General features: G+C 34.1%; 1 protein-coding gene across 2 annotated transcripts; it reads right to left on the bottom strand.

Annotated features, from left to right (window-relative positions):
• Window positions 1–1,759: 1,759 nt before the first annotated feature.
• On the bottom strand, window positions 1,760–13,492 carry LOC129001297 (phosphatidylserine synthase-like). 2 transcript variants are annotated; one of them, XM_054428546.1, is made up of 6 exons: window positions 13,422–13,492; window positions 7,480–7,644; window positions 6,719–6,870; window positions 5,710–5,958; window positions 4,596–4,824; window positions 1,760–1,917 (listed from the first exon to the last, which is right to left on the bottom strand). In XM_054428546.1, exons 2-6 carry the CDS (start codon window positions 7,639–7,641, stop codon window positions 1,807–1,809), a joined length of 903 nt encoding a protein of 300 aa, XP_054284521.1. In that variant the 5' UTR covers window positions 7,642–7,644; window positions 13,422–13,492; the 3' UTR covers window positions 1,760–1,806. The 2 variants fall into 2 exon arrangements, with proteins under 2 accessions (XP_054284521.1, XP_054284520.1); XM_054428545.1 differs by lacking the exon at window positions 13,422–13,492 and adding an exon at window positions 9,138–9,267.
• Between the last annotated feature and the right edge of the window lie 5,423 nt (window positions 13,493–18,915).

Genomic DNA, 18,915 nt, shown 5'->3' with positions numbered 1-18,915 from the left:
ACAAGTTGTCATTCCGCCTAAACATACCAATGAAGTGAGAAAGTTTTGATGTATAGATGTTTGTGATAAGTAACGCGGCCACCTATAACTCCGAAAACACGAAAAATACTGGACGGATTGGGCTGAAATGTGGTGTGATGATAGCTCAAGTTCCCGATTAACATAAATAGGCGCATTCTTATCTCAAAAATCCTTTCGGGCTCCGCCCTAGTGGCTCTGTAGTTTCCCATGTGAACCTTATTAGTTTTCATATAATATATTTCATATATTTCATATAGAGAGAACAAGTGTACCAATTGCTCAAATTACAGCAATTGCGAAGTATTACAGGCGTTGTTTTAAAACGAATAACCGTAATAATTTCCGATGAATTTAAAAGAGTCGACTCAAAGAAAGATTATGGGAATACTCAAGATGTGCATAAGTTCGATATAATCAACATTTCTTGTAAATAGCTCATCATTTTTCAAAAGTGTTATCTACAAAAAATGTTTCCCACTCATAGCCGCATTAGGTTGTCCATAATAACGAATATAGATTTTAAAAAATGTATTTCTATTTCTTTAACTTGGTGGTAATTCTATGAATTTCCCCTTCCACCATATGTGACTTTCCTATTTTCCCATAGTTTTCAAATCGGCTCTTTCAATAATTGCTCAATAAATGCAGCACACAGTGTTAATTCAGTTTTCTTTTAGCAAATTTCCCTATAGGGAAGTAGCTATTACCGTAGGTCTCATGGTAAGACCTAGGCCGGGGACCGATTTACTTTTTCATTTTGATGTCCAAAGAGGCCAAAAACACTATTCGTTCAAATTTATATATATACTAGGTGAAACCCGTCGAAATCGACTGTTGCTTTAAAGGCTTAAGACAATTCTTCTAACTGCGACAAAAAGAGTGAAATTATAAAAAAGTGAGCATTTAGCATTGTTTAAAGAGTAATAAATAGGTGAAGAAATATAGTAAAGTTACGAGGTCTATGAAGAGGTCACGGCTATAGAAGAAGAGGGCTCTGTGAGGCGGAGTGACATCATTGTTATAGACAAGGAGAAAGATTTCGGTCTCAACATAGACCCAACAGTTCGTCTTGAGACAAATGAAAATCAGCCACAGGAAGTCCATGAATAAAAAGTAAATATTTATAAGAAAACTATCCCCTATTATTCGGAGAAATGTAAAAATATCTAAATTTGAAGTAGCCGGCCTATATGGACTACTCATTGGATCAAAGAGGAACAATTCCTCAACAAGTTGAGCAATTTTGGGAGAAATTCAATTTGGAAAATCAAGTGCTATATTTAATATCTTTAACAGCCATAAATTTTCTATTAATATTACAAGAAACCACCTCTATAACAATTATAATAATTAGGTTTAAACAAACTTGCAAAATTTAATGTAATATATTCTTTGTTCTACAGCAGACTACAATGTGTAGTGTAAGATTTCAATTTTTAAAATAAATTTAAATTTATATAATGTCTATTGCGTTGGTTAAAAAATATGGTTGATCATTCAATTAATAACAAATATTTCTTATACCGTCCGTCATATGAGTTTATTCATGATGACGATCAAAGTACAAAATGACTATGAATAGTTTAAGAAGTGTCTATTAACATTTCCTTATTACTTGTATGGAGGGGGGATGGACAGGTCATGCTTAAGATAATGTATGTATACCTATAAGCTTGTCTTAAATTAAAACAGGTTTATTATTACAACTAGCCTACGTAATTCAAACCATTGAAGGAATACACTTATTTGTAGGTACAAAATGTTATGGAGAAGACACTATCCTGCCTAATCTTGAAATATTAAGCATTCTCTTGATCCTGTTTTAAACAACTTTTTGGAAGAGGCTTTCACGAAGTCAGTAGATTGGTAGTTCATCCATTTTCTTACATTGCAATACTAAAACATCACCATATTTTGTCACCACTATTCCTCTAATTGTTTGTTATACCCCTTATTTCTTAAACCCCGAAACAAGCATCTTATCTTACTAATATCATTGACTATTGGATACAGAAGAAGGCATCCCATCTATACGGATCAGCTGTCACCAATTTTTTCTAAAAAAGAATGTAGTTGTGTGAGCCAGTCACAGATCGCGCTAGTGTCTAAAACTCTATTTTGTACCTTATTTTTTGTTACTGACATATTTGGTGGTTCACAACAGTTGCTATAGCTCATAATAAGTCATTCATCGGTTTGACTTGGTAAAAACCATCGTGTAATCGGCAGAAATCAGTAATTTAGATCAGCGCAATCTGTAGGTGGCTCATATCAACTAAGACAAATTTTATTAAAAACCGGCTACAACTTTAACATGGGGATGGAATGTCTACTAATATTATAAATGTGAAAGTTTGTGTGTTAGTTTGTTTGCGTGTTTGAAGTTCAATCACGCATAAACCACTGGGCGGATTGGGCTGAAATTTGGCATGATGATAGCTTACATTCCCGATTAACATATAGGCATATTCTTATCTCAAAAATCCTTTCGGGCTCCGCCCCAGTGGCTCTGTAATTCCCCATGTTAACCTTATGAGTATTTTCACATTTAAAGGGAATTAAAGTATTTAGTCAGCTGTTTCAACTAAAAAAGATGGTTCTATGATATGGAAAAGCATTAAAAAGTTATAAGATTTACCAACAGGGTGCAGCACTATATTTTGAACTAAGGAGCAACAAAAAACTGTGATTCGCAATGAGAACTGTCAAAGTAGGATTGTTTACAGTTATGTTTATGTTCTTCATTTCATGAATAATTTGTGATATTTTGCGAATTGTTGATAATTTATTTTTCTCTATTGTGAAGTGGTAGAACATTATGGCTATGGTAGAGGTGTGTAATACTATAGAATACTGTAAATTTAAAAAAGCAAATTTTATCAAACTGTGTCCTCCCTTATTGCAAACACAAAGCTAGAGTATAACTGCAATAAGCATTTTATACTTATATTCCAACCCCGTACGAAGGACGGGTACTCTGCTACGGTAGTAAATCTATAAGGCTTAAAACTATGCAAAAAGCAATACACCTGATGTTAGAATTTACACTATGTCTTAGCTCAATCCACCTGGAATCCTAAAGTAGGCTGATGCCAATCCCTTGGTTGCATCCCATCCTCATATGGGTTTTTTGACAACAGTCTGAGGCTTATCCATTAGCCATATACAGGGTTGGGCAAAAGTATGGACATCCCCTATTAACTGTAAGTGAGTTACGCCAGCAAGACCACATTCTCCACACCTTTATGTCATAGAAGTACACTTTTTTGTTGGTACCTATCTTTAAATTTCGTCTGGAATTTAAAAATGAGTATTTTGTGGACAGCTCAAACATTTTAAATGTAAAGCCCTTCAAGTAACACCTCATGATCAAAGGCCATCACTTAAAAAGAATATAAGCAAAGTCTCCATCTCAACCCCAGTATGGTGGCAGTTTTTAGTTTTCATCAATCTGAGAGACCAGAATCAAAAGGATTGTGCCATATAGGGAGTGTCCTAAATTTTGCCCAACCCTATAGTTTATTATGTTGTTACGATTTGTCTTTTCCTTGCCTACAATCTAAAGTCAAGATTGAGCTAACTCCTTGTGTGTGTGTTTGTCATCATGTCATAAAAACTTAAGCAGAGGCTCTTCTGTATTTATAATTACAAAAAAATTCTTAGTTTACAGCACTAGTTAACCCTTACACCTGTACTCTCACACAATTTACACCAAAATGTAATACAGTAATACAATTTAAGTACATCAGTACCCATTCCAACAGGAAAAGAATGAAATTTTTTGTGTATGTGGTGACTTTTACCATGTAAGTAATAAAAGGATTAGTCTCCTTTTAGCGAATTTCCCTATAAGGAAGTAGCTATTTGCGTAGGTGGCACGGTAGGACCTGGAGCCGGGACCGATTTACTTTTTCATTTTGATGTCACTAGAACTCGAGGCCAAATACACTATTCGTTCAAATTTATATTTATATACGTCCGTGAACGCGATAACTTGAGTATAATTTGTGTCCGATTTTGATGAAATTTTGTTTAAATGTGTAAGGCGGGATAAACTTGAATGAGTTCGCGAACTAGCATGATGGGACCGTGGGAACAGGGTTTTACGGGGGTTTTTCTCTTTTTTGACCCTCTAAACACAAACTTTCCCAATTTCCCTTTAGACCATTTTAAAGAGCATAAAAAACAAATAATTTAGTATACCAAAGTGTTTTTGTACAACTAATTACAGTTACGGAGAAAATTCAAAAAAATAAAAATTCCCATGTTATTCTTATAGATAATACTGTAAAATATGTTCTAGTTTGCTTGTTTATGGTTATATTTTGATCAAACTTGGCAAATTTATTTATAATATATTTTACTAAAAAACACACCTCCCTGTATACACACCTGTGTTTTGTCAGCCTCCCTGTGGCAGCAAACCTATGTACTCGTTTAACCTAATGTTATTTAAATAGATTTAATTTAAAATAAATTCAGGCAAATGGAAATTCGCTTAGTCTGCAGGTTTGCTGCAGCAGGGGGTATTTAATAAAAATAATTCTAGGGCAACAAATCACTGTATTACGAACCTGCAAAAACCTCTGCCACAAGTCTGGCCCAAACACACAGATGTAAGAAAGGAAGAGATTTGCAAGTATCCAGTTGCAAATGTTGATGATTTTAGTATGTTTGAAGACATCATAATCATAACCATGTATGATGCAGAGATAGGTTTCAGACACGACGATGGCCAAGAACACCCAGGCTTGACAACCCAAATGTTTTTGGTTTGGTTCAGTTATATACAAGTAGTATTGCCTGCAAATTGGACAAAAGCAAATTACCATAACCAACTTACTTCGTACTTCGTTCTTACTTCGTGTGGGAACGACCACACTTGTCCAGTAAACACCTATTTTTAGGACTAGTAACGTAATATACTTATCTACGACCGTTTTTTAAAGTAGCCGTTTCAGTTCAGTTCTCGCCAAGGCTCCGTACCGTTCTACTTTTGCAAACTACTATAATACAATGTTCCATGATCAGATGATGCATACCAGCAAACCCATTAACTTACTAGCCTACCATAAATCTTAAAATAATCAAACTTTCAAAAATATTTGCAAATATGCACGAATATTTTAAGCCCAATGGCCTGTTAATCAATTAAATAGGTAAAGTAGAATTGCGTAGATTGAGTTGTACAAAAGTCTGACAAAATTATCTCTAATTCAGTATTTTCTCACCCCTATAAATTCGGAGGCAGCTTATCATTTTTGCAAATAACTTTTAAATGGTGAGGAAATTGACCAAAGTGGAAGGTGATATTCTGAAAGAGAAGAGACAGCAAAAAGTTACCTCCACATACAAATTTTTAAACGCCCTGTTTTCAATGTATTCCTTACGGAAAAATTGTTTTTCACCATAAATTTGAACAAAACAAACAGTTATAATTATAATTATTTGTAAATCTACATGGAGTAAGCTCTCAACTACCCATTAAGTAATCAATTCGGTCCAGTTTTTAGAATCAGTAAAATATTTTGCCTATATTGTGAAGTCTCCATCAATATCCAATACAATATCTCAGCATAAGCTATGTATCTACATGTGGCTATATCTTATCAATACGGACAACTAGCAAAATAAAATAATTGTTTGCATGATAATTTCAATGATTAAAAATAATAAAATAAAATCAACCTGAAAGATGGTGCAGTAACCGCAAAATGTAAAATCCCTCTGCCGACCACAAGGGAGTGAAACTTTGGAATCTCAAAGACGGTGATTAGAAAGTATGAGTTCAGGCCCCCAAGTTGCCAGATTAAGAGCCAAAAGCTGATGTAAAGGAAGCGCTTGAAGGGTGGAGAAGGCCAAAGAAACTTGTTCATCCCCCAACGAGAATGAGCGCACAGCAAAAAGTCTGGCTCTAGGTTTACTGCTGTTTGCCTTCTGAAACAATTAATTGATGCTATATGTATCAGAAATCATTTCCAACTACCAATATTATGATGCAACTAGGCACATTTTAATCCAAATATGAATGTAGGATGTGTGCAGAAGAAGTGAGATGCTTTGTCAAGCTTTTGTAATGACTTGAGGTAAATAGTTTCTTTATCCTGGAAATAATTAGTTGGACAGCCCATCAAGGATAACTGATGGGGGGCTGGGCCCATTATCAATTAAATTTTGGGCTAATAATATTGTTGGTACGAATTCAGATTTAAGTTTCATAATAGCAAAAATATTAAATTAGAATTACAGTAACGGCATAAAACTCTTACCCATGACAAATTTTTGAGATCAAAACTTATAAAATGCTGCAAGGTTAACATTATAATTTTATAACAAGCACTAATTTAATAACATCTCAGTAAATACGAGCCAGGCCCAGCCCTCTTTGCTGTTGTCGAATCTTATATTATTAGTTTGGAATTGAACATATTTTAATGTATGGTGATTTTTATATTTCTTCTTCTTCAAGCAAATTTTCTTCATTTAGTGAATAGTTTAATCACACTGTACATGATAAATTATGAACAATTAAGAGTTACCGTACACTGATAATAGTGTTATTGTTGCGTTTCATCCATTCAAAAGATCACTCATCTTGAAAAATCAGAGCCAAAAAATGTATACAACCTGAAATAATAGGCAAAGTTATACTAACTTTGCTACATGAAATAATCTGTGTCACTACTCTATGACAAACCTCACACTAGTCCATCTAAACTGTTGCATTTTGAAAAGTTTGCACATCTTAAGGCCGAGCCAAATACCAAGACCGTTGCTTGCAATAACATCAATAAATACAGTGTCCCACCAACACTCCAAGAATCCTGGTTGGATGTGAGCAAATAATCTCTGAAAATGTATAAGAATTATTACTTTGAAATAACAAAAACACCGTGGAAATATAATAGTGAAAACAATAAATCAGAATTGTATTCGTAGCTAAGCTCCTAGTCCCTCAATTTAGTGACAGTTTTAGATCATTGGGGAAGGGGACAATGTTTACCATAGTGCTTTGTCATGTCCCATTACTCTTTTAAAAGTTTAATTAGAAAATATTGGATTCCGAAGAACTATTAGCATACAAGTTATGTTATAGGTTACAATATAGCTAAAAAATATGATAATTCTTAAAATCTTTAGACTATTGTTCCCTCCTTTGAATTGTTTTAGTGAAGGTAACTGAAACTGGAGCTGGAGGGAGGAATTGGTTTCCCCTGTACCTTTCTTAAAGTATGAGTACTAAATAGAAAATATCAAACATTTCAGGAAAAGAAACGGTTATCACTATATGGAGTTTGCGAAAGAGATGAAGAATTTGACTTTTAATTTATATTTAATTAATGTTTTCAACAAGAAAGAATTTGAATAATTTTTATGGAGAGAAATCTACAAACTGTGATTATAATAAATACAATTTCACTTCACTTGGGTCAATACATGACTCTTAAGCATAATTACCTCAGTTAATTCCCAAGAGACACTGGCCATCCAGAGTATTCCAAGGTGACGTACAATCATTGCTTTGAGAGCCCATCCAAGCAAGTCACTGAAGAAAATCATGTCACTTACATACAGCCATATTAGTTTCAAATTAACATCTGAGCAAATAAGATGATCCATTCCCTGAAACATGAGTTAAGTTATAGACAAATAGATAAATAGAGACCAACAGCAGTGCTGTGGTTAGCATATGTTCCGGCGTCCACCGCTAGGAGTGCCATGTAGGCTCACACCGCTGCAGCGTCTGCTGGTACAATCGCCTACAGCGGTGTGCGCCGGGTAACTATACGGCACTCCTAGTGGCACATCGCGAACCTTCCTTGGACAGTCTATATTCATTCTATTTGTCTATGGTTTAGTACACCAAGGAATGTATTTCTTAGATCTGAATTATTATTCCATTTTGGTTACTAATAAAAGTTTACTTTTTTAAGAGATATAGTTACAAACTGTAAAAGTAATCAAAAACAATTCAACAACTAATTTAGCATTAGGTAATAACAATTTGAACACATGCTAGAAATAAAATGTAAATAAATAAACGGTATCAGCATTCTGACACATACTTTCTCCCATAAGTTTGTCAACGACCTTTATCATGTGTAAGCGGTGAGAGTAAATATACGGAAATGGGATTTGTACAATTTTGTTCAGAATTTAAAGGACTATAACATACTAAATTTTTATCAAAATTGTTCTGGCCATTTTTGGGAAAATGCAGAGTCCAAGGGACTTTTTCAAAAACTTAAAAACAGTTTGCACACCTACGGGTCACGCTCTCTTTCCAATGAGACATGAATGGTGATCAAATTAGGTTAAGAAATGGCAGAGGAATTCAGTCCACAAATTTTTACTTTCTCCCGCTATACCATAGTATATTGAGAAAGTATTGTTTTCTTCAAAATTTTCAAGTATGAGTTTTGAGTGGATATATTCGTTTTGGATCCCCCTAGACCCAAAAAAAGTGGTTTTCGAAGTGATGTCTGTGTGTGTGTGTGTTTCTGGATGTGTACACTGTACAGAGCTAGGGACTACACCTGTGGTCTGATTTCGATGAAATTTGGTATGTAGGTTCTAATCCATGGTATCTCCAAGCATTTTTTTAATTTTTTTTATTTTGATTTTTAATGGGGATTTTCCAATAAAAACCCATAAAAAATCGGAAAAATTGGATTTTCTCAAAAATGACCCGAACGATTTTGATAAAAATTTAGTATGTTGTAGCACTTTATATTCTGAACAAAATGGTACAAATCCCATTTCTGTAAAAATTACGGTTCAAAAGCCATTGTAAATTATGTTATTTTCCCATAAAACCCCATAAAATAACAAAAAATAGGATTTTACAAAAAAATCCGGTTTTGATTTAACATAGTATGTTATGCTCCTTACAATTTTGAAAGTTTTTTTTTTTCAATTTTAGAAACTTTGATTTTTATTGGGGATTATTTAAATAGGGTTTAGTTAGGTATTTAGTTTTTTAGTTATTTAAATAGGGAAATAAATATGAAATGTAAGGAAAATTTCTAGTAAAAATCCAACCAATAAACAGATGGAAATTCGTTTGATTTGTAGGTTTGTAAGGCTATTTAAACTTTCAAGCTCACACAACTTACCACATAATCAATTTTAAATTCATAGTTCTCAATTTCTGGGTCATACCAGTATATCATTTGTTCAACTTCTTTGTAGCTTTGGAACATACAAAAAATAAGTGTGATTAAATATATCACACTTATTCCAAACACAACTCTCCAGACTGTTGGATGTGGGGTTGTAAAAGGACCAATTGGAAAAATTAAAATTGATATCAAGACGAATATAACCACTCCACAGAAGACCAATATGCTGGTAACTGTTTCGACATCTTGAGTCCTGAAGATAACACCAAAAAGGTAATTATAAATATAAATATAAATTTAACAATGAATGCATAAATTAAATATATATTTTGTATACACAATTGTAAAGCAGCTTCCTACAAAAGATGTACCCTGTGATACTAACTTGGCATCCTATGGATACCTACAACCTGCCTGGTCCGACCCATCCTTGCACGCTTCCTCGAGCAACTGTTTCAGTGATGAGTTTCCTCTAGTAGCACCCCTACAATTAATAGCTTTTTTGCCATTTGTCACACATAATGTTGATTAAATTTTTCATCACAATCAAAGGTTTTTGAAAAAATATATCTAACTTAACCATATTTGACTAGGTAAGTAAGGTAGTGAATGTACGCCATATTATGTAGTACGGTAAACCTACATAATAAAACAATAAATTCACGCGGTGGAGTTTATTGGTATGATCCTATTTTTTACAAACTTTTGATTGTGACGAAAGTAATCAGTTCTCCATGTCACAAAAAAAGTAGGTAATTAAAACAATACAGGAGTAGACAGTAAGAAGACATATAAAATATAAGGTAGGTATTAATTAACCTTCATTCCCTCACTCAGTTTTACCGAATTTCCCTTAGGGAAGTAGTTATTACCGTAGGCCCGGAACCGATTTACTTTTTCATTTTGATGTCCTCAGAGGCCAAAAACCCCATTCGTTCAATTTAGGTGTAAGTCAGGATAAACTAAACGAGTTCGTGAACCAGCATGATCGGACCATGGGAACGGGGTTTTATGTGGTTAAAAATGGGTTTTCTAATTTTTGACCCTCAAAACACAAAATTTTCCAATTTCTCTCTAGACCTTTTTAAATAAAGAGCTTAAAAAACAAATAATTTAATATATGAAAATGTTAAAATTCCCATGTTATTCTTATGGAGAATATTGTAAAATATTATAGTTTGCTTGATTATAGATATATTTTGATCAAACTTGGAAAATTAATTAAGGGAGCAATTGACTTATTCGAGAGAAAGGCGAGTGAGGAATGGTTTCTCGAGTGAGGCAATTGCACTTTGCACTCGAGTTGCACATTATATTTTTCCTACAGTTACCATAAAACAAATAATTGCCAAATTGGTAAAGAAACGTAACATATTTTTACACAGAAGTGAACTTTTAAATGATACAACAATACAACAGCTGACCAGCTGATTTACAGCCAGTGCTGCCAACGTATTTCGCGCGCATACGACGTTGTCTGCATGTTACGCGCTCACTATTTCGTGCCCTCACTTTGCAAATCTGGAGCGAGTGGGACAAAGTAATTAGAGTAAGACAATGTTAACATTGTCTCACTGATGAGCGATTTGGCCACTTTGCTTTCTAAAATCAGTGATAGAACATGTACATTGTTAGGTAACTGTAGGAAAAATTAATTTCCTTGTAGCAGCAAACTCCCTTACTACTTGTTAAACCAATAATGTTATTAAATAGATTTAATAGAAAATCATTTCAGACGAATTGGGAAATTCGCTTAGTCGGCAGGTTTGCTGTGGTGGGGGTATTTTCTCTCATTTAGTTTAATAGCGATCACAACCTATTTTATTTTAGAATATTCTATCCTTTGGCTGCACACAGAAGAACATTATTCAATAACAAGTCATAAATTTTGTGTCAAACCGAGCATTACAATTACAATCAACACAGAACTCACAGAAACAATTAATTGGAATAACAAAAGAAACATAAAAAGACAAGGGGAAAATAGTTAGTAATGTCACAGTTGCATGCTGAACTATTTTAACCTTTCCCTACATGATACAGTGGCTAAAAAAGGTAATGTTGAGTTGAGGTTATGTTTATGTGTCTCTCTATTTTGTTCTTAGTTAGTTAGTTACTTCAACTTAGGTCTGTTTCTGTTTATGATGTAGATGTATTTAAATTAAATTTTCTATTTGTTTTGCTAGGTTAATGAATGGAATTAGTACTTTATTTTCAGTTATGAACTAAACACTAAACTGACATAAACTAACTAAATTAACATTGATTTGTGAACTAAACTAACATAAATTTGTATCTTTATTGGCATTTTATACTCGATTGAAACTATAAATATTCCGGTAGGCCTATGGTAAGTAAATGATTGGTTCATAATGTTCTAATCTAACTTAATTTTCCTGTTAAGTTATTAATTAGGTTTTGTCAAAACTAAGGGTGACATGCGGGTCGTAAATGTTTACCCAACAATCCATCACGGGTAGGCTACTCAATCTCACTTCATGCATAATATCCTAGTCCCAGATCTAGGCCTAAGGCCTACCATTGGCTAAACATTGATATCTGACTCCATCTTAAACTGATCGATTATTTCAATCAATGTAGAGAGTTTGGTTTTCGGTGATGCTAAGTTTGTTTGTTCCAAGCATCCCCCAGGCACGGTGGATAATTGAGATCAGGGTTGCCACCTTAGGTTAGGGGAAAATCGGCACGTGGCCCCCCTCCACTCAGATTTACATAGGCTTAAATACGGGCATAAGGAACCAAAATCAGGACGGGTGGCAACTCTGATGGAGTTTCTCAAGACAAGATCCAGTAAAGGGCCCGTAAAAATTATGATCTTTAGGCAGATGTGCTCATAGTAGGCCTACTTAATCCCCTTTTGTGTAAGTTACAGTTTCTTAACTGGGCTACACTAATGTCGATTGAAAATATCGATTAGGCCCAGTTAAGAAGCTGTACCCCCCCTTTTTAAAAGACTAAGAATATCCTCTGTCTTCGACCACTAAGCATGCTTCTGTGCCTTCTTCACGTCAGGGATAAGTTAAGCATATTAAAGACCTTAAGTCCCGTGCAATGGTTTATTCCCACAACATCAGGCAAAGAAATATGCTGTATGTTTCCCGTGTCAGACTCTCTAACTTAGGACAGCCGCTATCTTTCGAACTAAGGGACTAAAGTTTTTGGTACTTTGGTATATTCCGGAGGCTACCCTTATACAGTGCACTGCGGGGTTAATTTAAGTCGGGTTATCATAAATATGTTTGTAGGACTTTCCTCGTTTTGTTATGAATCCAACGAAACTAGATAAGTTAGTCGTACTTTCACCCGCCAAATCCCCTCCAAACCGAAGCGTGCGCATCACCTGTCACCTTCGATAATGTTCGACCTGTAAATCGTTTTATTCACCTGGTATCGTTCGATTCATAACGAAACGTGGAAAGTCCAAACATAATTATGATAACCCAACCTAACATAGCAGCCGCAGCGTGCTGTATATACCTACTTGGCGGAGTATAGCGGCGGCGACGCATTCAACTCAATCCTCGCCGACATTGCTGCCTTCTGGGAGGCAGAACTCACTGCCGATAATCATAATCATGTCAAATTTGGACAGTAAGTACATTAAAGTATGTCCTTTCCAATTATGTAGCCTAGTTATTTTTAATCTCTGGTAAAAAAATCCCTCTAAAATAAGTGGCCTCCGGATAATAACAAAGTACCAAGTTTTTTAACACACTCGATAGTCACTAGGGGTTAGAGAAGGGGGTTATTAAAGAATAAACTAACTTAATGGCGCTTATGAAGGATAGACGCTTACAGCATTTCAGTTCATGGCTGATAAAGAAATTGCAAACCTACGGTACGGTAGCTATCTTTCTATCATCTCAGGAAGTTGGTTTTAAATTTATATGTAAGTCATAGGCCTATAGCAAATATTGAATTTCACATTTAGAACTATTATCACGTGCTGCAAGTATTTTTATTTTGACCATGTAAAAGTAGGCCAAGGAAGTTTTTCTTTCATTATGACGCAATCTCTTTCTATTTTTAAATAAAGGGTCATCTGACAAGTGTAGCCAACTATGTTAAAAAAAGTAACTAGTAACGTGTGATTAGGTGTAAAGTAAATCCAAGAAGATTTGAAAATTACACTTGTTATCTTGTCTTTTTATTGAAGTTCCCCATAAAACTCACTCTTTCCTTTGTCCCAAGCCCCATGAAATTAAACCATCAAGAAGTACTGCAATCAACTCTGCTTCTAAAATTAACAAAACTTACGTCTGTATCAGTTGAATGAAATAATCATCTATTAACATTTTTCAAAGTAAAAACATTAGATCACAAGGTTGTTCTAGAAATAGTAAAACTAAGCAATTGTACGATCCGTCGTACCACAAACAACTGTACAAAACAGGTGTTGATAATAATTACCTATAGATATCTACCATCAGTTTGTAACTGTTTAACTATACTTTCATCATAACCAGTTTGCTTTTAGAACTTTTTGAGTTGGTTTACTTAGCACCATTATTTACTTTCCTTGGCTGGTAATTTGTGTTTTGTATATCGAGGTACTGTATGCACCTGTTTGTGTTTTTAAATTAGTAAGTAATGGCTATTTACTAGTGTTAGGATGACATTTATCATTATTTTTAGTTGTGCAATCCCAACTTAGAGCTTTCAATAAATGTCCCGGTTTCCCATATTAAGTTTCTGGTTTTGGTACAAATGTCATTGTCTCCCGATTAATTGTTATATTAACATGGCTGCCAATTTCAAACAAAAAAAATGTTTAAATGCTAATGTTTCCTCAATTAGCTTTTATGACTCTTTTAAATCATACACCAAATTTCAGGAAGATATCTTTTATAGTTTTAAAGATATCCTATGAACTTTAAATAAAAAACAAAATAGTTAATTTCCTACTAACAAGACTTTTTGGAAAAAATTTTAGGCTGTTTTAGATTTTTGTTTTATTTTAATACATTTAATTAAACCTAGCCTATTCCTTAACCGTTGGTACTTACTTACGGGTCACCCTGTATAAAAGCATTCCTTACCGAAACGAAACAAGTGTGTATCTGTATCCGCACGTGATCTTACTGTTACCCCCCAAAGTGGTGATGCCACCATTTCGGTGGCGGCCTCTAGTGTTCCTCTGAAAGCTGCTATTTAATTCAATGCCCTGTGACGAGTTGCTGTCACTGCTATTTCCAGATCGCAGTTGCACGAGGAGATACTGCTCGGCCACTTTGTCCTGACGGGCAACTGCAATAGTAGTCGCGTCTAAAGGCCCCCATTTAAAACAATGTTTAAACTGTGGTGGGAAACCGTGGCAACTACTGGTAACAGCCATCAGTGGCCTCGTGTAAGAGGGTTCTTAGTTATTATCTTTGGTTGGATCTAATCAGGTGTGTAGCAAAACACAACCACTAAATTAATTAATAGTTACAGGTATTAATTAAAAGATACTGTAAAGTGTAGGCCTAAGTTAATTTAAAATAAGAGTAAAAATTTGGCTAACATCAGAGCATTCAAATGTACCCACACATGAAATACTTAAACAAAGGCTTCGATTTAAAGGCCTCATCGAAAGACATATGTGAACTTTGTTTGAACCACCCAACACTGTGTTTTAACATTGTGAATTGTTATTCTCATAATTTACATCTACAGTATACACATTATAATTTTCAATATAATTTTAGGACTACTAGATGGTCACTAGCTTCATAGAGCATGGATGTTTTGAAGCCTCGGATTATAAATATAGAGGGCCGTTGTTACCGACTTAACGAAGGTGATCTCGTAAATAACGACCATAAGCAGACTGGGGCTGACTGGGACGATCACTCCAACGACTATGGTAATCATTTCACCTATTGTATTGTGAACTATTAATAGCATACCATTCATACTTGGCTTAAAATACCTACTTTGTATGGTCACCATTTCATTGAAAAGTATTAAAGTATTAAAGCATCGTTCAAAACAGTCTGACATTTTCAACTCGGGACTTGTTATTTAGATCTAGATGTCTTATCATCACTAGACAGCTAGCTATACTTGGACAAAAATGTATTTTGTGTTTCAACAATCCTGTAGTTACCACATGTGCCTAAATAGCAGCTCGAATCCACAAAACATATAGCGTGACCCACACTCTTCAGTGTATAAATATCTGGAAATCAAAACTCTATTAGGCCTACAAATTAAAAGTTAAGGCAGTTTCATTAACACCTAATTGTAATAATTCTAAAACCGATTGATGCATCATTATACGACTCAAAGTGGTCGTATAATGATGCATCAATCAGTTTTACATGTAGAACTTAAAGAAAAAGTAATAATTTTGACTTATTGAAACATTAAAAAATTCATTATTTTACATCTAAATTTCTCATTGCATAGGTAAGTTAGCGGTAATTTACAAATCATTGAAAAAACTAGTTTTACTGGCCCAAAGTTTTTATTTAGTTTACCTAAGAATATTATGATTGAAAAAAGTTTTAATGTTTATTAAACATAATTTATTGATGTATAATGTGTAATGTACTCTTGACACGATTGTAATGAAAGTATTTATTTCTTAACTGTTTTAAAATTAAGATGATTTGTTTTGATTCGATAAACAACATACAAAATTTTTGTATGACAAAAAGTGCATCACACAGATTTGCTAAAGATTTTTAGAGCTACTGGTACTAATAAAAGGAGACTAATAAAATTATTAAGATGCCAAAGAGTCACTTAAAGCTTTAGACCATTGTAATAAAATGTAGGTCTACTATTAAAAAAAAAAAAATTGGGCCCTGTTTGTAAAAAAAAACTTAAAATGTTTTAGGAACAGAGTGTACCGGTGAAGAACCCTGTGACGGAGGTGATGAATATGACATTGTTTTATTAGATAACAAAAGATACAAAACATCGTTTCATGTTGCAAGGTAGGTGACAATACAATTACTAGCTTTCTTGAATAATACCCCTGCCGCAGCAAACCTGCTAAGAAAATGTCCATTTGTTAGATTTTTATTAAAATATTTCCTTAAACTTTCCAGATTTATTTAAATATTAGACTTAATGACTAGGCCTACGGCCTTCCTAGTATTACTGCTTCAGGGTTGGAAGACGTGTTTTTTCTTCAATAAAATGGCAGTAGTGATTGGTATGAAATAAATTAATCTGCCAAATTTATCCATTAACAAGCTAACTGCAACAGTTTTTTTTCATAAGAATGGAAATTTTAAATGCACAGTTTGTTAGAATTACCTCCTTAACCTTTAACCCTAAAATAAAGCTTTACACCTAATGTACGAAATTATTGTTATTTTAAGCTCTATACGATGGTTTAAATTAAAATGGGGGGTAAAAATTTGAAAAGCCATTTTTGAAAATGTCACAACCCTCTAACACCACGTTCCTATGACCCGATCTTGCTGTTTCAGGAACTCATTCAAGTGTATCCGTATCGAGCCCTGCTTGTTCTTGCAAAATTTAATTTAAATCAGACCAAAATACTCGAGTTATCACCTTGACAGACATGTACACATTTTATCAAACAGTGTTTTTGACCTCTGGGAACATCAAAATGAAAAAGTAAATCGGTCGCGGCTCCAAGCCTTACCATAAGACCTACTATAATAGCTCCTTCCCTAACTTATAGAGAAATTCCCCCAAAAGTCATATGCACATCATTGCTATTTCATAATTTGTTATTGTCATTATTTGTTTTTTATTGTCACTGATGTAGGCTAACTTAAGTCATAATGAAACTCCGGGTCTAACATTGTCCTTTTGTTTTTAGCATAAATTGATTGAAAGTCTAATGACAAATAGTTTTTAATGTAGGCCTACAGAATCGATTATCATTTTAGATCTGACAATTTAACTACTATACAGTTAAACAAGTTTAAAGATTAAAAATTATATTTTAAAAAAATTGACTTGTGCTGGCTGATTTTTTAATTTTTATTAGAGTGTTATAAAGTCAAGTGTTTTTCTATTTCATCAGGATCTACTACGCTCCGATCATTGGAAGTAAAGGTCAAAACAAAAGGAGATTGGAGGAGGAAACTAAGACCATCATTAAAGTCCCACGGATGCCTCAAGAACATGAAATTGGTAATTTTAATTTTCTTCTATTTTTAAGAATTATTTACTGTCTATCAGCTGTATACCAAGATTATAGCTGTATTGAAGAGGTTGTAGATCTTTCACTTATACATTTTTTCTATTAATCAATATTTTAAATTGTACATTCATGGCAAAAATATCATAATGCACCCTATATTTTTATTAAATACCAAAACATGTTAATTGTTTTTGTTTTTAGTAATTACTGGAGTTTCAAGAAGGGCAGTAGCTTCAGCTCGACGTAGGATTGAGCTGATGATTCTATCATTCAGAAGAAAATTTCAAGCGACTCATTTTCTATCGATTCCGATGGTTTCTGAGGTTGTGAAGGATAGATTTCTCCAGTTTAAGGTCAGCGGAACACCACATGATTCACAATATGTAACACAATTTTTTTTTATAATGCATGTGTTGGGTCATCCAGAAAATAACAGGCGTTTCACATCAACACTACTTGGGCTGGAGCTATCGAAGCTATCTTAGTATCCTAGAAATCATACACTCAGTACGCATCTATCTACGGTAGCTAGTGATCTCAGTAGCATCATGTCTCTCCTACTTAGCAACTAATAGCGGGAATAAGTGCTGTCATTGCACTGTCCTACTAGAGTAGAGGTGCGCTCTTCAATCAAGCCAATTGGAACATTTCTCCAGATTTGTGATGATTAGCAAAGGAGTGTGATGAGTGAAGGCGGGGTGAGACAACTTTAAAGTTTCACCTTTTATCACAAAATTATTGAACTTACAGGACCTTTTCCCAAAATTTCATGGGGTTTAGTTAAAAAAATGTTTTTTTGTGCCTGGTAAGATTCAAAGACCTTTAGAGGATAACACCAAAATTGAGTCTTGTTGCAGCACTGACATTCTTCAAAGACTACAGCAAAAGTGAAAACCAAGTTTTAAACCATTTTTTAAGTCAATGCTTCACTCGGCTTCACTCAATATGAATAAATCCATTTAAATTGGCAAAATGGACAACTCGTATCTTCTTATTCCAAAGTGATTAGTAAAAGCCCTCAACACCCTTAAAACATATTTGGTCATGCAACATTTGTTTACAAGATGATTTTTCACATTAAAACTGCAAGAAAATTTGTCTTTATATGTGTAAACTAGCTGTTCTGAATTGTACACAGTTTTAACTGAATACTCAATTCCCGTACGTAGGATTGGGATTCACTAACACCTCGTCTACTTAAAAATAACATTAGGTTTTGGGCTGATTAAAATTAGATTTGAATAAGAGGATGTAGAGTCAGCTGTCCTTATTCATTGTGATTTTAATAAATTGTTCTGGTTAATGAATCAGCCTAGATATTGGTAACAAATCTATACAGATAATTTTACACTCATCTTTATCACTTAGACAGCTTAAAATACCCACTTAGATGGTGTACCTCCCTCCACCAATCTTAACTAAGCTCAATCACTCAACACTCTACTTTCATTAATGTTATCCTTAAAATATCACTTTGTGTGTTAGCAGGGTGTAAATCAAATTGAATCCATTCTGACTATTCTGAAAATCTTACAACAGTTTTCTTTTAGGAGGAAGTACTGCAAGACTGTCAGCTTCGAGGAGTTGATGAAACAATTTTCCAGAACCCCAACAAGCTGCACTTAACTCTCTGCACTCTAG

This window comes from Macrosteles quadrilineatus, unplaced genomic scaffold (assembly GCF_028750875.1).
Source record: "Macrosteles quadrilineatus isolate MER2022 unplaced genomic scaffold, UCM_ALF_1.0 Scaffold_8__2_contigs__length_117827958, whole genome shotgun sequence".
NCBI classification, from domain to species: Eukaryota; Metazoa; Arthropoda; class Insecta; order Hemiptera; family Cicadellidae; genus Macrosteles; species Macrosteles quadrilineatus.
Note: the sequence above shows the minus strand (reverse complement) of the source record. Positions and strands in the feature narration are given on the sequence as shown.

Excerpts from the sequence above, each read along its gene's own strand:
- LOC129001297 (XM_054428545.1), bottom strand. The coding sequence starts at position 9,224 with ATGTTCCAAAGCTACAAAGAAGTTGAACAAATGATATACTGGTATGAC. Across the intron at positions 5,959-6,718 it reads TTTAGATGGACTAGTGTGAG|AAGGCAAACAGCAGTAAACC; the intron begins GTTTGTCATAGA and ends TAATTGTTTCAG. Across the intron at positions 1,918-4,595 it reads TGTGGCAGAGGTTTTTGCAG|TATTGCAATGTAAGAAAATG; the intron begins GTTCGTAATACA and ends GTGATGTTTTAG.